This window comes from Telopea speciosissima, chromosome 7, assembly GCF_018873765.1.
Source record: "Telopea speciosissima isolate NSW1024214 ecotype Mountain lineage chromosome 7, Tspe_v1, whole genome shotgun sequence".
Lineage (NCBI taxonomy): Eukaryota > Viridiplantae > Streptophyta > Magnoliopsida > Proteales > Proteaceae > Telopea > Telopea speciosissima.
In genome coordinates this window covers 13,630,853-13,649,284 of record NC_057922.1, presented here as the reverse complement: position 1 = coordinate 13,649,284, position 18,432 = coordinate 13,630,853, and the positions used below count along the sequence as shown (strand labels likewise).

General features: G+C 40.4%; 1 protein-coding gene across 2 annotated transcripts in view; it reads right to left on the bottom strand.

Annotated features, from left to right (window-relative positions):
* The window catches only part of LOC122669046 (phosphatidylinositol 4-phosphate 5-kinase 8-like), a 30,281-nt gene that overhangs the window by 7,275 nt on the left and 4,574 nt on the right, over nt 1-18,432 (bottom strand). Inside the window, exons 4-8 of one of the 2 annotated variants that reach the window (XM_043865673.1) lie at nt 16,795-16,962; nt 13,383-13,548; nt 11,544-11,654; nt 11,092-11,279; nt 731-876 (exon numbers count right to left, since the gene is read on the bottom strand). In XM_043865673.1, the coding sequence (XP_043721608.1) occupies nt 731-876; nt 11,092-11,279; nt 11,544-11,654; nt 13,383-13,548; nt 16,795-16,962 (779 nt within the window). The remainder of the gene's footprint in view (nt 1-730; nt 877-11,091; nt 11,280-11,543; nt 11,655-13,382; nt 13,549-16,794; nt 16,963-18,432) is intronic. The other variant, XM_043865674.1, reaches the window with a different exon arrangement.

Here is an 18,432-nt window from a genome sequence, read left to right as displayed (position 1 = left end):
TGTGATGAAGTTAAATACTATTATTAAATATTAACCTGCCTAATCTATGTGTATTTAATTATTTATACATTAGGGTCGGCGATCGTATGTCAATCAAGGGTGCAAGCCCAAAACGCCAATTTGAATTCACATTTTTACAATTTTATGGTTTAAATGTGTTTATTAAGCTTAAATAAGGCTGCCCATGAAGTTTCAGTGCCTAGATATGGCCAAATACCCCCGAGATGGACCCCCAAATATTGCAAAAAAATGCAATATTTCGGTCATATTTGCGATATTTCGGGTATCTCGGATATCTCGGTAGGCCCGAGATACCGAGATATCGCGAAATATTAAACCTTGTTTGAAATAACAGGCTACAAACTCATGAGTCATGAATGCACTTGCTAATATGCACCATTTGTGCTGCCAATAGAATTCACCCATTAATAGAATATTAACAGGAAAATATAAAAAATCAAATAAATTTATATGTAGCATCAGATAACCACTCATGACATGATTTGTGCAATATGAGATATTTATTCATGGATTATAATGGGTAATATTTTTAAGGAATCCCCCCCCCCCCCCGGGTCTTGTACAAAGATTACATTCATAGAGAAATTATATTAATAGTGGAAAAGGATGTCATTGGCGATATATTGAAGGATTTTCCCCATCTTGATACGTAGATTACATCAATTACAATCATAGAGAAAATAAATTCATAGCGGAAAAGGATGTTTACCTTCATCAGAACTTTCACGATGCAGTGCATTTGAAGAATCTGCTAGGGCCTTCAAATGCTCAGGAGCTCTAAAATGTAGTCCCAAAAGGAGGCTATAATCAATGATGCATTGTGATTCAAGAAACATGCAATCTAGAGAGATTTGTCTGTACACAAATTAAAATGATATTAGAGGTTGGGGACTAAATTTAATACATTGAGTATTATAATATGAAAAACATATCGTTCTGATTTCAATTATAAAGTAAGTAGTCCACGGGAAAAACAACTTCGGCAGTGCTGCATCAAAAGCAATATGAAACACTATATGAAGACTTTTTTTTTGGATGAATGAAAAAATTCATTACCGAAGGAAGGAGAAAAAGGGGGGAAGGGGAGAGAGAGAACAAACGAACAACCAACAATTACAAAACCATGACTTTACAAACGCAAGGGCCTAAGGAAGCGAAGGGGAAGCACCCCAACAAACCACAATAGACCAAAATCAGCCAAATACAACTGGGGAAACCGCCCCACCAAAAAGAAAGAGTTCAACCAGAAGAGGAAAACCCCCAAATTACAGGAGAGCCCACAAATGCTCCTAGATGACCCGGCATAGGACGTGGTCACAGATTTCCCTAGTTAGAGACTATCTTTTCGCTAATGGGCAAGGAATAATCTGAGGGAGGGCGCTTCTTGGGATAGGGAGGGGAGCTAATATCGCGACGATGACGGTAGACCCAAAGAGGGGGATGGGGGACAACGGAGAGCCGGCTGGGAGGGGCATGGGCTGAATCTTGGCTGGAATTAGGGAGGGTGGAAAGGAGGCCGCTCAAGAGGCTAGGCCCAATAAAGGAAGAAACAAGGGATGGGCCTAGAGCAAGGGGGGGGGGATCGGTGTGGGGGTTAAGAGGGGGGGGGGGAAGAGTAAGGACCAAGGTGAGTGGGGAGGGAGGATTGGGTTGGGCCTCACAATGGGTCCAGAGTCAAGGGGGTTACGAAGGGGAAGGTCAAGTGAGGGTCATCTAGGAGCATTAGTTTTAATATCTACTATATGAAGAATTAGTAAGTAAATTGGTAGAAGAATTTATCTGGAAAGATTTGCATCATGTAACCAACTGCATTAGTTGCAATATCTACATTATATTAATCTGCTCTAATTGAACCTTCCTGTAATAAGTCACATATCCAGTTGCAAACTCATCAGAATTTAGATCCAGTTATCAATTTCAAGAAGTGACACTACCACTTTGTATGCAATCCTACTTTCCTGATACCAATAGTGGCAGAACTGGCATTTATGGATACAAACACATTCATAACAGGAAGGGTGAACATACAGATGTTTCTGAAGCAAGCACCTAAATCGAAAAAATTAGGTAGGAGCAGGATAAAGACTTCATTCTACAAAATAGGTATTTTCTACATCATTCAGTAAGACAACAAGAAATACCAAGATAAACTATCCAAAACTAAATTTTCATCTTCCAATGCTACAGAAAAATGATCACGACAAGGATGGCAATAATACAAAAAATGAGAGGATAATTTGGGCACTGATATGTATAGATAATGTTCAAATAGTGATGCAGAATACAACACCAGAGACCTAGAACACGTTAACACAGAGCCACAATTGTTAGATCTTCAATGGAAAATAAAATTCATATAATTGGAATCCAGTAGTACAAATTTTTCCCTTAGTTAAATAGCGACATCATATTGATTCCAAACAGATGCACACATTAGGGGAGAGAATTGTGAATGTAAAATGTCACCATTTACATAGCCGATGGAATGGAGTCCAAAAAGGCATTCACATCCCATAGATAACGAGACGAGTTTCTATAGCTCACCATTCCACCAAAAACTGGCAATGGTTGATATGCCTTTTATTTCTAAGGGCCCTAAGATAGCTCTTATTCCTGTTGTACTGGAAAACACTTTGGGAATAACATTCTTAGTTCTAACACAGAGACTTTAATCCATGGTAGGGGGATTAAGTGTGTGTTGGGGGGCCAGGGTTAAGGGGAAAAAGGAAGGGTTGAGAAGAGGGGGTAGATAGGAGGGGGGAAGGGAATGGCGAGAGGACGTCTCGGGAAAGGGAAGGGGGCAGTTGACATGGCCAGGGAGGGCAGGTGAGGGTCAGATGTCAGAAGTAGGTGGAAGGGTTCAAGGCAAGTAACGAGGGAGAATTACCTTCGAGGGAGAGACTTCGACGGCGAGATCTAGACTTGTTCTGATGGCCAACTGCAGCGAAGGGGTCAAGGATCTGCGAGACCAGAAGGGTCAGAGATCTTGTGACCAGCAGATTTAGGAAACTTGAGAGCCCACTTGAGCTTGAAGGACCTGATGATTGAGAGCAACTTGAAGTACCAGCATATCCAGAACTTTGGACCAGCGGATCTGAAGGAGGAACAGCTGGATCGATGGGAGCATGAGAGACGACCAAGGCTTGGACTTGCAATTGCGACTGCGGCGAGACTTGAGGTTGAGGAAACGATGTGCCAAGGGAAGCTTGGGAGAATGATGGTTCAAGCATACAAGGTAGCAGGGGCATAGCAGCGGTGTTGTTGAGAATCGAGCCCATCTCGGGAGCAGGGAAGGAGTGTTGGGGCTGTTCAGGTGGTTAGTCAAAGGCTGGCTGTTCCCAGAGATGGTGGTTGCGACGACAAGACTTCTTTTGACCACGGCTTGGATCCCCGGAGGTGGCAGTAGGAAGCGGAGGAGCTGGATAGAGGTTAATATCAGGGATCTGAGGCGAGGCAGAGGAGCTTGGATCCTTGCATCGACTGATGGAGGCAAGAGGTGCTGAAGCTATCGAAGGGGTCACTGTTGAAGGAGTTGGCGATTCAGGAGGGGCAGCATAAGTAATTTCAGGGTCTTCTGTCAGAAGCGAATACAGTGCTGGGGAAGCCAATCGAAACGGACAGGATGTTCGAAACTGAACCCATCATCTTCCACGATGGAGATGGATGAGGGAGGGCGAGAGTCTGCTGAGACATCGACGCAGATCCGGGCAAAAGTGAGTCTGTCCATCTTCTTAGTGCGAACATCAAAGTAGAGGGGGAACCAATAACCAAACCAATAATATTGAGACCATAGTTGTCAAGGCGTCGCCTAGGCGTCCAGGCGCCTTGGTCGACTTGGGCACCTTGGTCGCCTAGGCGGGCGCATTGGATGCCTTGTTCGCCTAGTTGATGTCGCCTTAAACTTTGGCCCTCGCTACCGCCTTGGGTCGCCTAACCGCCGTGACAACTATGATTGAGACATTAGGGCTCCAATAATGAAGGGGGAGACTAGGCAGAGAAACCCAAACGGGGATAGAGCTGAAGTCAACCTTGTATAGTTGCAGATATGGATCCAATGACAAAGGAAGATAGGCTTAGTACCAACAAGCCAAGGAGCCCCATCTTAGCACGAGCTTTGGACTCATCAGAGAAAAACTTGAAAATAAACACTCCAATTTCCAGAAGGTATGTATCCATTGTACCTTGAGCTTTCCATTGCTTGGTTAGAGATGATTTAACAATATTGAAAGTGTTAGAGTATATGTATAAGGGGTACTTTAGCACATGTCTATGTCATATGTCTTAGAGTTGTATTTTGTAACTTTTATTATGTTTCTCTTTTACCTCCCTAGGGAGGTCCTTGTAATTTCCTAATTATGGCTTAATGAAGTAAATGGATGTTAGGAGAAGAATCTCCTAACTTTCCACGATTTTCTCCAACTGTCTTCTTCTTCCTCTCTTCTTCCTTCTTCCTCTTCTCCTTCATGCTGTAAACTCTTCATTCATTACTAGAATCAATCACCCATAAATATTAACTTGGCATCAGAGCATCAAGGTCCTCTGGTTTGAGAGTCGGCAAGGGTCTGCCTTGTTTCTTCTACCTCTCTTTGGAACCCTTCTTCTCTTTAGGGTTCCATTAGGGGCTGTACCATGTGAAGCAATACATCCTTTGGAGTTCCATTCTTTGATTCAATATAGAATGGAGGGACTGCAGATGTTGATGAAGCAGAGTTGAAGCTCCAGCAGCTGCACCATTTTACCGCCAGCCTCTGCAACTTTTTTTCGTTTCTTCCTCATCTCTCAACCTTTTGGGATGAGGTGTGGTGCATTTGGATCGCCCAGGGGTGTCCTTTCAACCCCTCCAACAGTCGGTTGAAGAGAGAAGCAGCTCGAGGAGTGCTGCTCCAAATATTGCTGCCCAGTTTTTTCCGCCAGTGGGTTTCTTTTCTCTGTTCGATTCTGCCTGTTGGCAGCTTGATTTGCTTTGGGGCTGGGACTTTTTGAGTCGCCTTGAGGTCCTCTTTAAGGCTCATAAGGTGTTGATTGCTACATCAAGCAGGTTTGAGAGCTCTACTCTGTCATCCACGATACTGCCAGCAGGGTATTTTCTCTTTTTTTTCTGTTGAAGACCTTGTTGAGGATGTGCTGTCTTGTGTGGTTCTTAATTGTTGTGAGTGGCAGATTTGAGTAGTGTTATGGCCTTGGATGATATGTGCTGCTGTTGTTTGGTTTGTGGAAACATTTAGTTTGTGCTTCTTTTTTTTTTTTTCATCAAGTGTATGCTCTTGGCTTGCCTGCTGCTTGCTGTTCTCCTTGCTGTGGTTGGGTTGAGGTGTCTCCCCATTTATACAAGGCTCTATTTTGCATTCCCCTGAGTTGTTTGGCAGTATGTCTACGGTGTCTGGGGCTGATTCTGAGGTCAGTGGACCAATTCCGGCCAGTGGTGCCCCAATTATGGCCTCCTTTGACAATCCCAACACCCAAATATCCGTTGTGAAATTGGACCATACCAACTACTTGGATTGGTCCCGTTCTGTGAAGTTTTCCCTCCGCAGTAGGGGGAAATTGGGATACATTACTGGATCTATCAAGGCTCTTGCTACCACTGATACAGGCTATGTCTAGTGGGAGACTGAGAACTCCACTGTTATGACTTGGCTGATATTCTCCATGAAACCTGAGATAGGTAGGAGGTTTATGAGCAAGGAGACTGCGAAGGATATCTGGGACAGTGCCTCCAAGATTTATGATAGAGTTGGTGATGCAACTAAAGTGTATCAAATCCTTCAAAAAATCATTCATATGAAACAGGGCGATAGGAGCATATCTGACTACTATAACACTGTTATCAGTTTATGGGAGGAGTATGATCACTATAACAATATCCACCTGTCCAATTCTGAGGATGAGGCAATGGTCAACAAGAACCGTGAAAAGGAAAGAGTCCTTATTTTGCTGGGTGGTCTTAACCTAGAATATGAGCCTCTTCGCTTGCAAATCCTAGGGAGATCTCCCTTTCCATCTCTGGATGACGTGTGCAGCTACTTGCAGAGTGAGGAAACCAAGAGAACAACTATTGATGTTACTCCATCAACAGAGAGATCTGCTCTTGTTTCTAGTTCCCACAGAGACTGGAAAAGTGGGGGAAGAGGCCAAGGGCCAACTCGTGGAGATCACCGTGAGAGGTTCAAATGTGATCACTGTGGCAAGCTTGGACACACCAAGGACAGGTGTTGGGATCTTCATGGGCAGCTCCCTAGTATGCGTAGTGGTTCATCTAGTGCCCGTGGAGGCAAGCGTGGGGGGGCTCGGGCTCACTCTATGACATCCGAGTCTGAGACATCTGGACTCCAGTCTGCTCTTGATTCTCTGTCACAGGATGACATTGCCACCCTCCGCCGGCTCATGTCTCACCTTGGAGGGTCAGCTACTGGTTCTACTTCAGGAGGGTCAGCTACTTCTGCTTCAGCTCTGCAGGTCTCGTCTACTCCTTCTACTGCACCCACCTGGATTATTGACTTTGGAGCCTCTGACCACATGACTGGTATGTCCCAGTACTATGATTCCTACTCCATTTGCTCTGGCCGGGACAAGGTAAGGGTTGCTGATGGTTCCCTTTCTTCTGTCTCTGGTAAGGGTAATGTGCGAGTTACTCCTTCTATTTCCCTTGAGTCTGTCCTTCATGTTCCTGATTTTGCTACTAACCTATTATCAGTTAGTCACCTAACCAAATCCTTACATTGTTGTGTTACTTTCTTTCCTTCCTATTGTGTCTTTCAGGATTTGGAGATAAAAAGGGTTATTGGCAGTGGGACTGAGAAAGGAGGACTCTATCTTCTTGAACCCCGGTTACCTGCCCAATCTACTGCTGCAGCTTATGTTTGTGGTCAGAGTAACCGTAGTACTTTAGAGTCTGTGATGCTTTGGCATCAGCGTTTGGGTCATTCCTCTTTTGTTGTTATGAGGAGATAGTTACCCCATTTGTTTACTTCTTTTCCTTCATCTTATGTTTTTCAGTGTGAATCTTGTATTTTTACTAAACACTATCGCACATCTTATCCTTATCGTGGTAATAGATCTACTGCACCTTTTTCCCTTATTCATATTGATGTTTGGGGGCCTTCCCCTACTACTTCTTTATCTGGATTTCGTTACTTCGTTTCATTTGTGGATGACTATTCTCGGTCTACTTGGACTGTTTTGTTGAAACAAAAGAGTGATGTTTGTGATGCTTTTAAGGATTTTTATCACCTTATTAGTACTCAGTTTGGTACCCGCATTCAAATTGTTCGGTCTGATAAGGGGGGTGAGTACATGTATGGGGGGCTCCAACAGTTCTTTACTGATAATGGCATCCTCCATCAACTGGCTTGTGTTGACACCCCACAACAAAATGGGGTGGCTGAGCGCAAAAATCGCCATTTGCTGGAGATCACCAGGGGTCTTCTCTTTGGTATGCATGTGCCTAAGACCTTTTGGTCGGATGCACTTCTTACCGCTGCATTTCTTATTAACCGGATGCCAACTCCACTTCTTGGCTCCAAATCTCCACTAACTCTTCTTTCTCCTCAATTCTCAGTTTTTTCCTTGCCTCCGAGAGTCTTTGGTTATGTTTGTTATGTTCATGTCAACAAATCAGCCCGTACCAAGCTCGATCCCAAAGCTCTCAAGTGCATCTTCTTGGGCTACTCTGATTCCACCAAAGGGTGCTACCATCCTCCTTCCCGAAGGCGACTTCTCTCCAAAGATGTCACCTTCTTTGAGTCTATCCCTTATTTTTTTTCCCCTCAACATTCTGTTCAAGGGGAGAGTACTAGCAGTGAACAGAATGCTGATGTCATTCCCTCTCTATCTCCTTTGCCTACCTTCACTTTCCCATTCCTATTTGATATTGGAAAGTACAAAGAAGTGGATGTTGTTGTTGATATTGATGCTAGTGGTGGTGGTGATGCTAGCAGAAAAAAAGAATACAAGGGAATAAAATTCAAAGAAGATGGTGTATTCACAAGAGGTGAATGCTTGTTGAAGGAAAAAGGGAAGCAACCATGGTATAAGTAACCCTGCCGAAACCCCTCTTTGGATCCACATCCTCAGTCTCATCCTCCTCAGTCAGGTAATTCCTCTCCTTCTGAATTAGATCTTCCCATTGCTATGAGAAAGGGGAAGAGAGCCTGTACTAACCCCATAGCCAGTTTGTTTCCTATGACTCCATTTCTCCTACAGGTATTGTTTTTTCCACTGCCCTTGAGTCTTCTTCTATTCCCAAAAATGTCACAGAGGCCTTATCTGATCCAAAATGGATGCAAGCAATGACTGAGGAAATGGTGGCTCTAGAGAAGAACAATACTTGGACACTAGTTGATCTTCCCAGGGGGAGAACTCCAGTTGGATGCAGATGGGTTTATACAGTCAAGTATAGATCCGATGGTATAGTGGAGAGGTACAAAGCTAGACTGGTTGCAAAAGGGTATAGTCAGGTGTATGGCATTGACTACTAGGAGACTTTTGCCCCGTAGCCAAGCATAACTCAATCAGGGTTCTTCTTTCGGTGGCAACCAAAAAAGATTGGCCAATGTACCAATTAGATGTGAAGAATGCATTTCTTCATAGAGATTTAGCAGAGGAAGTGTACATGCAACCTCCACCTGGTTTTAAGTGTCCCTCAGCTAAAGGGAAAGTGTGTCTCTTGAAGAAGGCTCTCTATGGCCTCAAGCAGTCTTTAAAGGCCTGGTTTGAGAGATTTAGACTAGCCATCTTGAAGAATGGGTATTATCAGAGCCAAGCTGACCACACCTTGTTTATCAAGAGAGGTAATGGTACAGTTACAACTCTCATTAACAGCTTGAAGTCTTATTTGGCTAGACAGTTTGAGATCAAAGACCTTGGACTCTTGAAATACTTCTTGGGTATTGAAGTATCTAGATCAAGGAAAGGAATCAACATCTGCTAGAGGAAATTTGTCTTGGATCTTTTGAAAGAGACAGGCATGGTAGGGTGCAAACCGGCAACTTCTCCCATTGACCCGAATCATAAGCTTGGTGATGAATGTGGTTCTTCTCTTATAGATGCAAGCAAGTACCAAAGATTAGTTGGGAAACTCATCTATCTCTCCTTGACTCGACCAGACATCTCTTATGCAGTTGGAGTGGTGAGTTAGTTCATGCCTGCCCCCAGGAGTAGACATTTGGATGCGGTGTATCGCCTCATTAGATACTTGAAATCCTGTCCGGGAAAAGGCCTTCTATTTGCCAGACATGACCATTTGCAGATTAAAGGCTACACAGATGCTGATTGGGCTGGCTCAATCTCTGACAGGAGATCTACTTCTGGGTACTGTACCTTTGTGGGTGGTAATCTAGTTACTTGGAGGAGCAAGAAATAACCAGTTGTAGCTAGATCCAGTGCAAAAGCTGAGTTTAGGGCCACGGCTCATGGAGTGTGTGAGCTTATATGGCTAAAAAGACTTCTTCAAGACTTGAGCTTTAAAACTGAAGGGCCAATGAGACTTTATTGTGACACCAAGCTGCTATAAGCATTGCCAATAATCCGGTTCAGCATGATCGAACCAAATATTGAGGTTGATCGACACTTCATCAAAGAGAAGCTGGATTCTGGGTGCATTTGTACTCCCTTTGTGAAGACCGGTGATCAAGTAGCAAATATCTTCACCAAGGGTCTCATTCCTGGTCTCTTCAGTACCTTATTGTCCAAGCTTGGAATGTATGACATTTATTCTCCAGCTTGAGGGGGAGTGTTAGAGTGTATGTACTAGGGGTACTTTAGTACATGTCTATATCATATGTCTTAGAGTTGTATTTTGTAACTTTTATAATGTTTCTCTTTTACCTCCCTAGGGAGGTCCTTGTAATTTCCTAATTATGGCTTAATGAAGTAAATGGATGTTAGGAGAAGAATCTCCTAACTTAATATTAACTGAAAGAAGGTCTAGCTCCAAGGAAATTGCCTTGTACTTCCATTTGATAATTTCCGAAGATAGTAGATTCTGAAGGCAGAGTGCAAACTTAGAGGAACCATCGAGAGCTGGTTTAACAAAGTGAAGAGAAAGCCCAGAACTCGAGGAAGAAAATGATGAAGAAAAGAGAGAGGACCAGGGCTTAGGTCCGGCAGGGGATGAGGAGTGATGGGAGGTTGGAGAAGAGGGAGGGGGAAGGGGAGCTCATTCTCCTCACAATTGTATGAAACTCTGGAATATGAATATTTAATCAAACAAAATTAAAATTTGGTCAGTAATAGTAAAGCCTCGTGATAGTAGGGTTTAGACAGATCTGACCTGAATTTGATTGAAAGATAAAAAGGATAAAACATGTTAGGAATCCACCTAAACCTCTGGCTAGGAATCCACAAAAGCCTGTGAAGAGAATCCGCTCTTCCACTAAGGAATCCACCTCAGTATTCACTAGGAATCCACCAAGGACCCCCAAAATCCACCTGGTAAACACTACTGAATCCACTGAGGCTGGTCTGAATCCACAAAACTAAATTAGAGATCCGTAACATGGCCAAAAATAGAAAATTTAACTCGAAGGCATGGGGAAATCATTCCATGAATTTGAGGGTTCACCATTTAAGCTGCCTACTTACTGCCAGCTATGTTACCTTGATATATAAAACTGGGTGCCATATTGTGTTGGTTTCATGTATTTTCCATCTAGATTTTAATCATTTTATGTCAAATGCGTTAAGATGCTGTGTTCTTCCTGTATTTGGATTTAGTCTTTGCAGGGTCTTTTTCTTTTTTCATCCAAGATTTATGCTAGCCCAGCTATACATTTCAGCAGCACAAATATTCTCAATCATGTATAACTGAATAACCTTCCTAGGACATTTTTGGAGCATAAGTCAACACCTTGATAAAAGAGGTATGAAAGTAAATAAGCAGAAACATGTTCAAAAGTCCTGCAGACTCCAAAACTAAGCAAGCATATAATGTGCTGGGTTACGGCTTCACTTCCTATGAGACCTTTACAGGTTTCATTAATTAAAGCCCCTGTTTACATACCACAGACTGGAATGACCAAGTGAAGACAAGATTTGCAAATGTATATCATACACTTTCGAATCCAGACTTACTTAAAAAGGGATTTACGCCATGATTTGTCCATTTGAAATACATATGACAAATCAAGATCTTTCAGTGTTGTATTCTCATCAATTTCATGTTTGTTTGTACATCTTCCTTGGGTTGAACCTTTCAAATCATAACGACGGTGAATTCGCAGTTCAGTGCAGAACATATTCCCCATAACAACAAACCGTACCTGCAAAAGGAAGATAAAATGAAGCCAAAGTCAATCACTAAAGAATTCTGTCCAGGACCGTACCCTATGCCCCCGGACCACTGCATCTACCTCTCTCCTCCCCCTGTATAATGACCTCCCTGCTCCCCTATAAATATACCAAATGGAGGGCTGTGAGTGGCTGTTTCCTGCCGGCGTAAAGTATGCTCCCGAACAGGAAACACTTTCCCTATATATATAATATATAATAAGAAACCACAGGATAAGTGATTGTTAATCAAATACCTTTCGTCCATGTTTCAGGGTTATTCGATGCAGCCCGAAGAATTTTGTTATGAGGGTATTGTCATGGGCTCCCACATGATTGTAATAGTTAGGAAGCATCTTCAGTAGAATCTACAGAATCAATATTTAAATTCTCAACAATCTTCCAAAGTGAGGCTAATAATCCAAACTAAGTTAGTTCAGCCAAGTTTCATCTTAAAATCTAAAGTACTATAAATGAAAAATAAACATTCCTAGTTCCAACCACAAGCATATTTCATAAGCTAACCTGTCAAACATAGCACAGAAATACTGCAATGGTAGTAATAGGAGTCTCAGTTAGGCAACACTGATATGCTAACAAGAATGATCTGATGAATTTAGATACCATAGTTCAGAAGAGAATACAACATCATCTATGCTACAATGACAAAAAACCCAAGCAAGACATTTTGAGCTACTTTAAGCTCCACATCTGACACACATAACAAAATAAACACAGGATCATATTACAAGAAACAAAATACTATTACCTACAAAAGAATAATACTCTGCTTAACTAAATTGATCCTTAATCCTACAGCATGGACCAGCTAAATGACTCTTGTTCCTCCACTCTATCTAAAGCCTCTTGCATCAACCCAGTAGCACTTGTATCTATTCTAACTAGATTTAACAGTCCTTTTAGCCATCCACCTTGTCCCTTTAACGAGGTTTACTTGCTCCATATAACTCCTCACTCGTGCAGTCATCAGTCTTCATTGTAAATGACAGAACTGTCCAGTCAATCTTCCCTCACCTAGTCATTTATAGGTGTCAAACCTTGGTTGCCAGATGCATTTACGTCTGATTATATCCTCTCAAGTCTTGCCACTCATCCACTCAATTTCGATAAATGAGCTACAATCATTTTATTTATGTGCCATTTCTTGGTTGCTTAACATTCATCTCCATAAAGCACAGGTCCTCTTGCGAGACTTGTCATAAAATTTTTCCCTTCATATTGATGATACAAGCAAATGGCACAGAATTCAGAAGCACCTCTACACTTCATCCTCTTCACTCTTCAGTGTCACCAACATGGATGAACGTTTAGTTAGATAACCTTTGGGCATAACATACCAAAAGCCATTGAAGTATCCAAGAAAGATGTCTGTTTATAAAATAAAAAGCTTATATTTACATCTAGGATTAATATTTTATTTCTTTATATGCAACTGAGACATGTTAATGAACCCTCCTACCCAGGCCCCAAAAATGAAATTTGTGTACTATTATCCCCCCCCAAAAAAAAGATTAAAAAAGACTTAGTAAAAGAAGACTATAAGATCCAGACCATGGTTGAAAATTTACCGAAATTTCGACGAAATATTTCGATTTCGACAAGGATCAAAACGAAATGACTACTGAAATTTACATGTCGAAATTACTGAAATATTTCTGTTTCAGCAGGGGTTGAAATCCCAATGACATCCGAAATTTTAAACCTCGATCAAGACCATTGGCATTTGTTCTCTACTAGCTCTATTTACTCAAAGATATTTTTCCCTAGTTCATTATGTTAAGGCAGGAAATTTTCATCCTCCATAGATGGCAATCTGAGTTCCATCAACCAAGAAAGGGAAATCAATCTCCATAAAAAATTGAATTATGGAAAGGGAGAGATTATGAGAATTTCCCATTAAAAAGCATTAGAAAATTTTCCTTTTAATCAATCAACTGATGAAGGACTATTAATAGGATAAGATGCAGCACTTCACATCAGTAGATAATTCAATTAACCAATATGCTAGTAGATATTAACATCACAAAATCTTGTTCAAACTTTTCCAAGTAGAGAAGCATTCTACAGATCCAAACCTTTAGTTCAGATCTTCTTTGAGTCTTAATAACAAATCTTTCATCTTTGGAAAGATAGAAAATACTGCCACTTTTCCCAGGAGAAGAAAGCTCCCTAAGACCATCACCACCACAAATGGACATCATGTAATCTGCAGCATCTATCTTGAACATCTCTCTCAAGTTCCTGAAATGTATGAATCCATATACATGTAGAAGGTTATCCATGAGTTACATTGAAGCATTTCAAACCATGTAACTGAAACTACCAATATATGCGCTCCTTAAACTGTATAGATGATCAAAGTCCTAAAACATAACAAGTCATAGGATGAAGATATCAATGCGTAGATAACCAATAAAACTAGATGTCATCTTGAGAATGCAAGCGAAGAAAAAATAAGCGAAAGCCTCTGGAAATACATGGCATACAAATCAAAGGCTTCATTAGAGGAGGATGATAAAGAAGAAAATGAAGATATAGCTACTTACGCATAAATTTAGGAAATTCTTCATGAACAAGAGACCTAGGCAAAACAGAGACAAGGATGGTGTAAAATGCTTTAATTGCAATAAATTTGGACACAGTTAATGATTGCACTTCCAAAAAGCCACTAAATGAGAAATCCAAAAGGAAGAAGGCAATGATGGCCACATGTGATGACATTGAGTCAAGTGAGTACGAAGATGACTCCAACGATAGATGTCACATTTTGTTTAATAGTCCTAGATGATTATGAAGAAAATGAAGAACCTCAATATGAAGAGCTACAAAGTGCATTTGAAGAGCTCCACTCTGAATATGAAAGTATGACTTCAAAGAATATAGTTTGAAGAAGAAAATGGTTGAGCTTTCAAATGAGAATGATTCCATCAAGAGAGATAAAGAAAAATTATCTCTAAAAATCGATCTCAGGTCTTCACTAGAGCAATTTACCAATGGAACTAGGAACCTTAACATACTTCTTGGCGAAGGTAATTTAGTGCCAAATAGACTTGGTATAGGCCATAAACATAAATGAAAGAGTTCCATTAGGTATGTCGCTATGTGCATAATAAGATTATTTCTGTCTTCAAATATTATTGATCATTATTATGGAAAAAAAGGGCACATAAAATTTCATTGTCCTTTCAAAACTATCCAATATGGACCCAAGTAAAAAATGAGTACGAAAAGGCACTGTAACCAACCCAAACTTATAAACAGTAACTGAAACAGAAGAGAGAAGAGAGAGAGAGATTGAAGGAGAAGAAGAGAAGGCTTGGTGGTAGAATCTCTGTATTCTATCGTACCAGCAGTATTCATTTATATTAAAAGTAAAACAGAGTTACTACGGGAATACAAGTTACACTAAGTCTAGCCTAACTACAAAATAATAAAACCCAGATAAACATAACAGCTAACCACGAGTGGCACGTATCTTAACATTCCCACTCAAGCTGGAGTAGACATATCAAAGGCTCCAGCTTGGAACAACAAAAACAGATATTAAAGCTGCATCAGTCTTGAGCATAAACAGTAGTGGTAGACGCCAGTGAGCATAGGGAGAACTTCATCCAGGTAGTAGTATCAACTCAAGCACATCAATCATCAGCAACTTCAGTAGATAATAATCTTCATGTCGAATAAAAATCCAATCAGCAACGAGCAAAATAGGCGATAGCGAACACTAACCGCAATCCACAATATCATAGCGGCAACATCAATAACAAGACACTTCTCAAAGAAGGCATGCAGTAAATAGTATTCTTTCCAACAAAAGATAAAATTGCAACGTCTAACAGTTACATCATAAGCGACAGGTAGTAGGTAGTAATATTCCCAACAAAAGATAAAAGTGCACCATCCAACAACTACATTATAAGCCCTTCCCAATGAAGGCAAGTAGTAAGTAGTAACCTACTTAAACAAATACAGATAAAAGTGCAGCACCTACAACTACACATAAGCTCTTCCCAAGGAAGGCACTCCAACAACATGGCAACAATAATGTGAGTAATAAAGATCACACAATTAGAGATACGATTTGCAAAGATCAGATCCTTTGAAAAATAGGCATTATAGGTTACTGCAAACCAAGTAGCAACATCAGGTTGCTAGGGACCAGACAACTTCAGGCTGTTGTGAAACAAACAGGATCAGGCTGTTGTAGACCAAATAATTCAGCATCTGATTGTTGGGGACCAGACAACATCAGATTGCTGTAAACCAAATAAATATACTTTGTTGCTGAATACCATCTTCACAAATAAAATTGTTGCAGAGGACACGAACAAATAAATAATAATAATCTTCAATTGATGACTTGAGCACATAAAAATCTCCAATCTCCCCCTCACATGTAGCATGACACATGGACAAATAAGGCATATATTGCAATAGATAATATTCAACCATCATATAATAATCAGCATGATCAAGAGCAATCACAAATAATCTCAAAACCCCCATCACAGTAGCAAATAAAATCCCAATAATAATTTCCAACCTCATGCTCACGATAGCCAAGAAAATTCAAGGTATGCCAAATTTAAAACAAATCCGAGCAAATAGTAACAACAATTAGCACTCCATGCAAAGCAAATATATACGCTCAATGGCAAATCCCAAGCTAATGTGATTGAGGGCCCACCAAAGCAATAATATGACATATGAGATCAATGGCAATTTTGTAAATTCTGGCAACACATATGGGAGCACCCAAGCAAATATACCAAATAATACAATCTGGGGTTCCAAAACCCAGCTTTGACCGCTTATGGGCCCACCAATCTGTTAGAGTTTATGTAGTAAGGGTACTTTAGGAACTAGTTTGTTGACTAGTTGCCTTATATTGTAATTTCTATTTTTTTACCTTTTACCTCTCTAGGGAGGTGTATGTAATTCCTTTTATCTTATTAGTGAAGTAATATAGGTATGGTAGAGACAACTCTCTAACACACAACATTCTACCATCATTTCTCTTGTTCTACTCTTCTCCTTCTTCTCCTTCATCCTCCTACTCTCATCTCACCTCTTTCTCTCTTGGTCTCTTGCTCTCTTACATTCTCTACATTCTAACTTGGTATCAAAGCAAAGGGTTGTTGGTTTGAGAGTCGTCCTACCGGTTCTCCGCCTCAATTTCTCTCTCCATATTTAGTCCAACATAATGAAATCATGAACAAATATTACATAAAGCTATAAATATTTATGTTCATTGCATAGCATGCATGTATCTAATAATAAAGCACCAGATGCAAAAAGAACCTAAACTCAATTCACGTTTGCTGGTAAATGGGAATTCCATGGTTACTAGCATATAATTGGAACACAATATAAGTTTATCAAAAGTATGAGGCAATTGTTCAATTTCTGAACTTTTGGTCAAATCAGGAAACAACTTATGTAGACAATTATTAAACTAAGGATACCAACCATATGATGGTTAAATACCTAAAAACCATTGGGCAATAATCCTTCCAATAGAAATCAATAGACTTGTGTGGAGGAGTCAACTTGGAACCATTTCTCGGGAAGTACATCCTAATTCTTGCTCGAGGACCGAAATCAGAAGATCGTACTTCACGCATCGGTACTGGAGTGATCTTTCCAACAGTGTACCTGTAAACTTTAGTTCATTCAATAATTGCAAAGATCCCACAAAATACCAAAGAAAGAAGAATCCATGATCTTCATTATAAAATCAACAAGACAACAGAGCAATTCATTAGCTAAATTACAGTCAGAAGAACTAGAATCAGGGTCAGGTACATAACAGAGTAATGAATATAGTATTGAAATGTATTCAAAGAAAATTACAAATTGACAAAAAACCTAACAACAATAAATTATACTTTTGATGAAGGGACAATAATTTTATGATATAATTAATATTATACATTTAAAGAGTATCTGTAGATAGGGTTGAATAGAATGGAGAACCCATATAGATTCACAATGTCCGTGACCTTATGAGTTTTAAGTAGGATATAACATACTTGGTGGAATATACTGTGTAAGGTTTGTTCTTAGCCAAAATTGTAGGATTTAAGGTTCAATGTTCACTATATACAATGACGATGAATATTACCCTCCATGCACCCAAGGTTTAAAGTATCAGTACTGGGTATCGTATCGGAAGGGTATTTTAAGAGGAGTACTGTATCATATTGAAGATACGTATTGTAGACGGGGGTGAATGTTCACGTACGGGAATGACTCAAAGCCGTTCAGATGGAACATTCCCACAGAATGGATTCCATCTGAACAGCTGTGAGTCGTTCACGTACGTGAACATTCCCTGCACTCCGTATTGTATGCTACTACGCATGGAAATACACTTTTGAGCATAAAAGCAATATAAGTAAGCAATATATAACATGTATCATGCATAAAAAGGGCATACCCAATGCACGAGGCTCCCACCACTGCGGGGTCTGGGGAGGATCATAATGTTCGCGACCTTACCCCTGCTTTCGCAGAGAGGCTGTTTCCAGACTCGAACCCTGTCACAATGGAGCAACCTTACCATTGCACCAAGGCACGCCCCCATGCATAAACACTAAAATGGAGAACGATATATAATGGGACAAGACACTTTCATCGATTTGAGTACAAATCCTTGCAAATGATCAAGTTTAATGCATCAATTTACTTAGTTTTACCTAAATCTATAGATTTATAGCAAAAAATAGGATTAAAAACCATGATTTAAACACAAAGATCAAGTTTTTTTAAAACCTACCTTTTTCTATGAAATCTCCTTCAATTTGTTATCTCAAAAAAAAAATTATAATTTGATAGTCACATACTCACATCGGCCTTTAATGGCCGTATCAACGTGTATTGGTTGGAATCGACCATATTGATCTGTATCGAGCCAATATGGCTCGATACATACTGATATGTATCGATACTCTCATAGAACCCTTTAACGTACGTATCGGTATGTATCGGTCCGTATCAACCGATACAATATGACACCAATTGAGACATACTATTTTCTAAAAAAGAAAATAGATACATATCGGTATGTATCGTATTGGTACCGACCGATAACGATACGATATGATACGGACCGATACTTTAAAC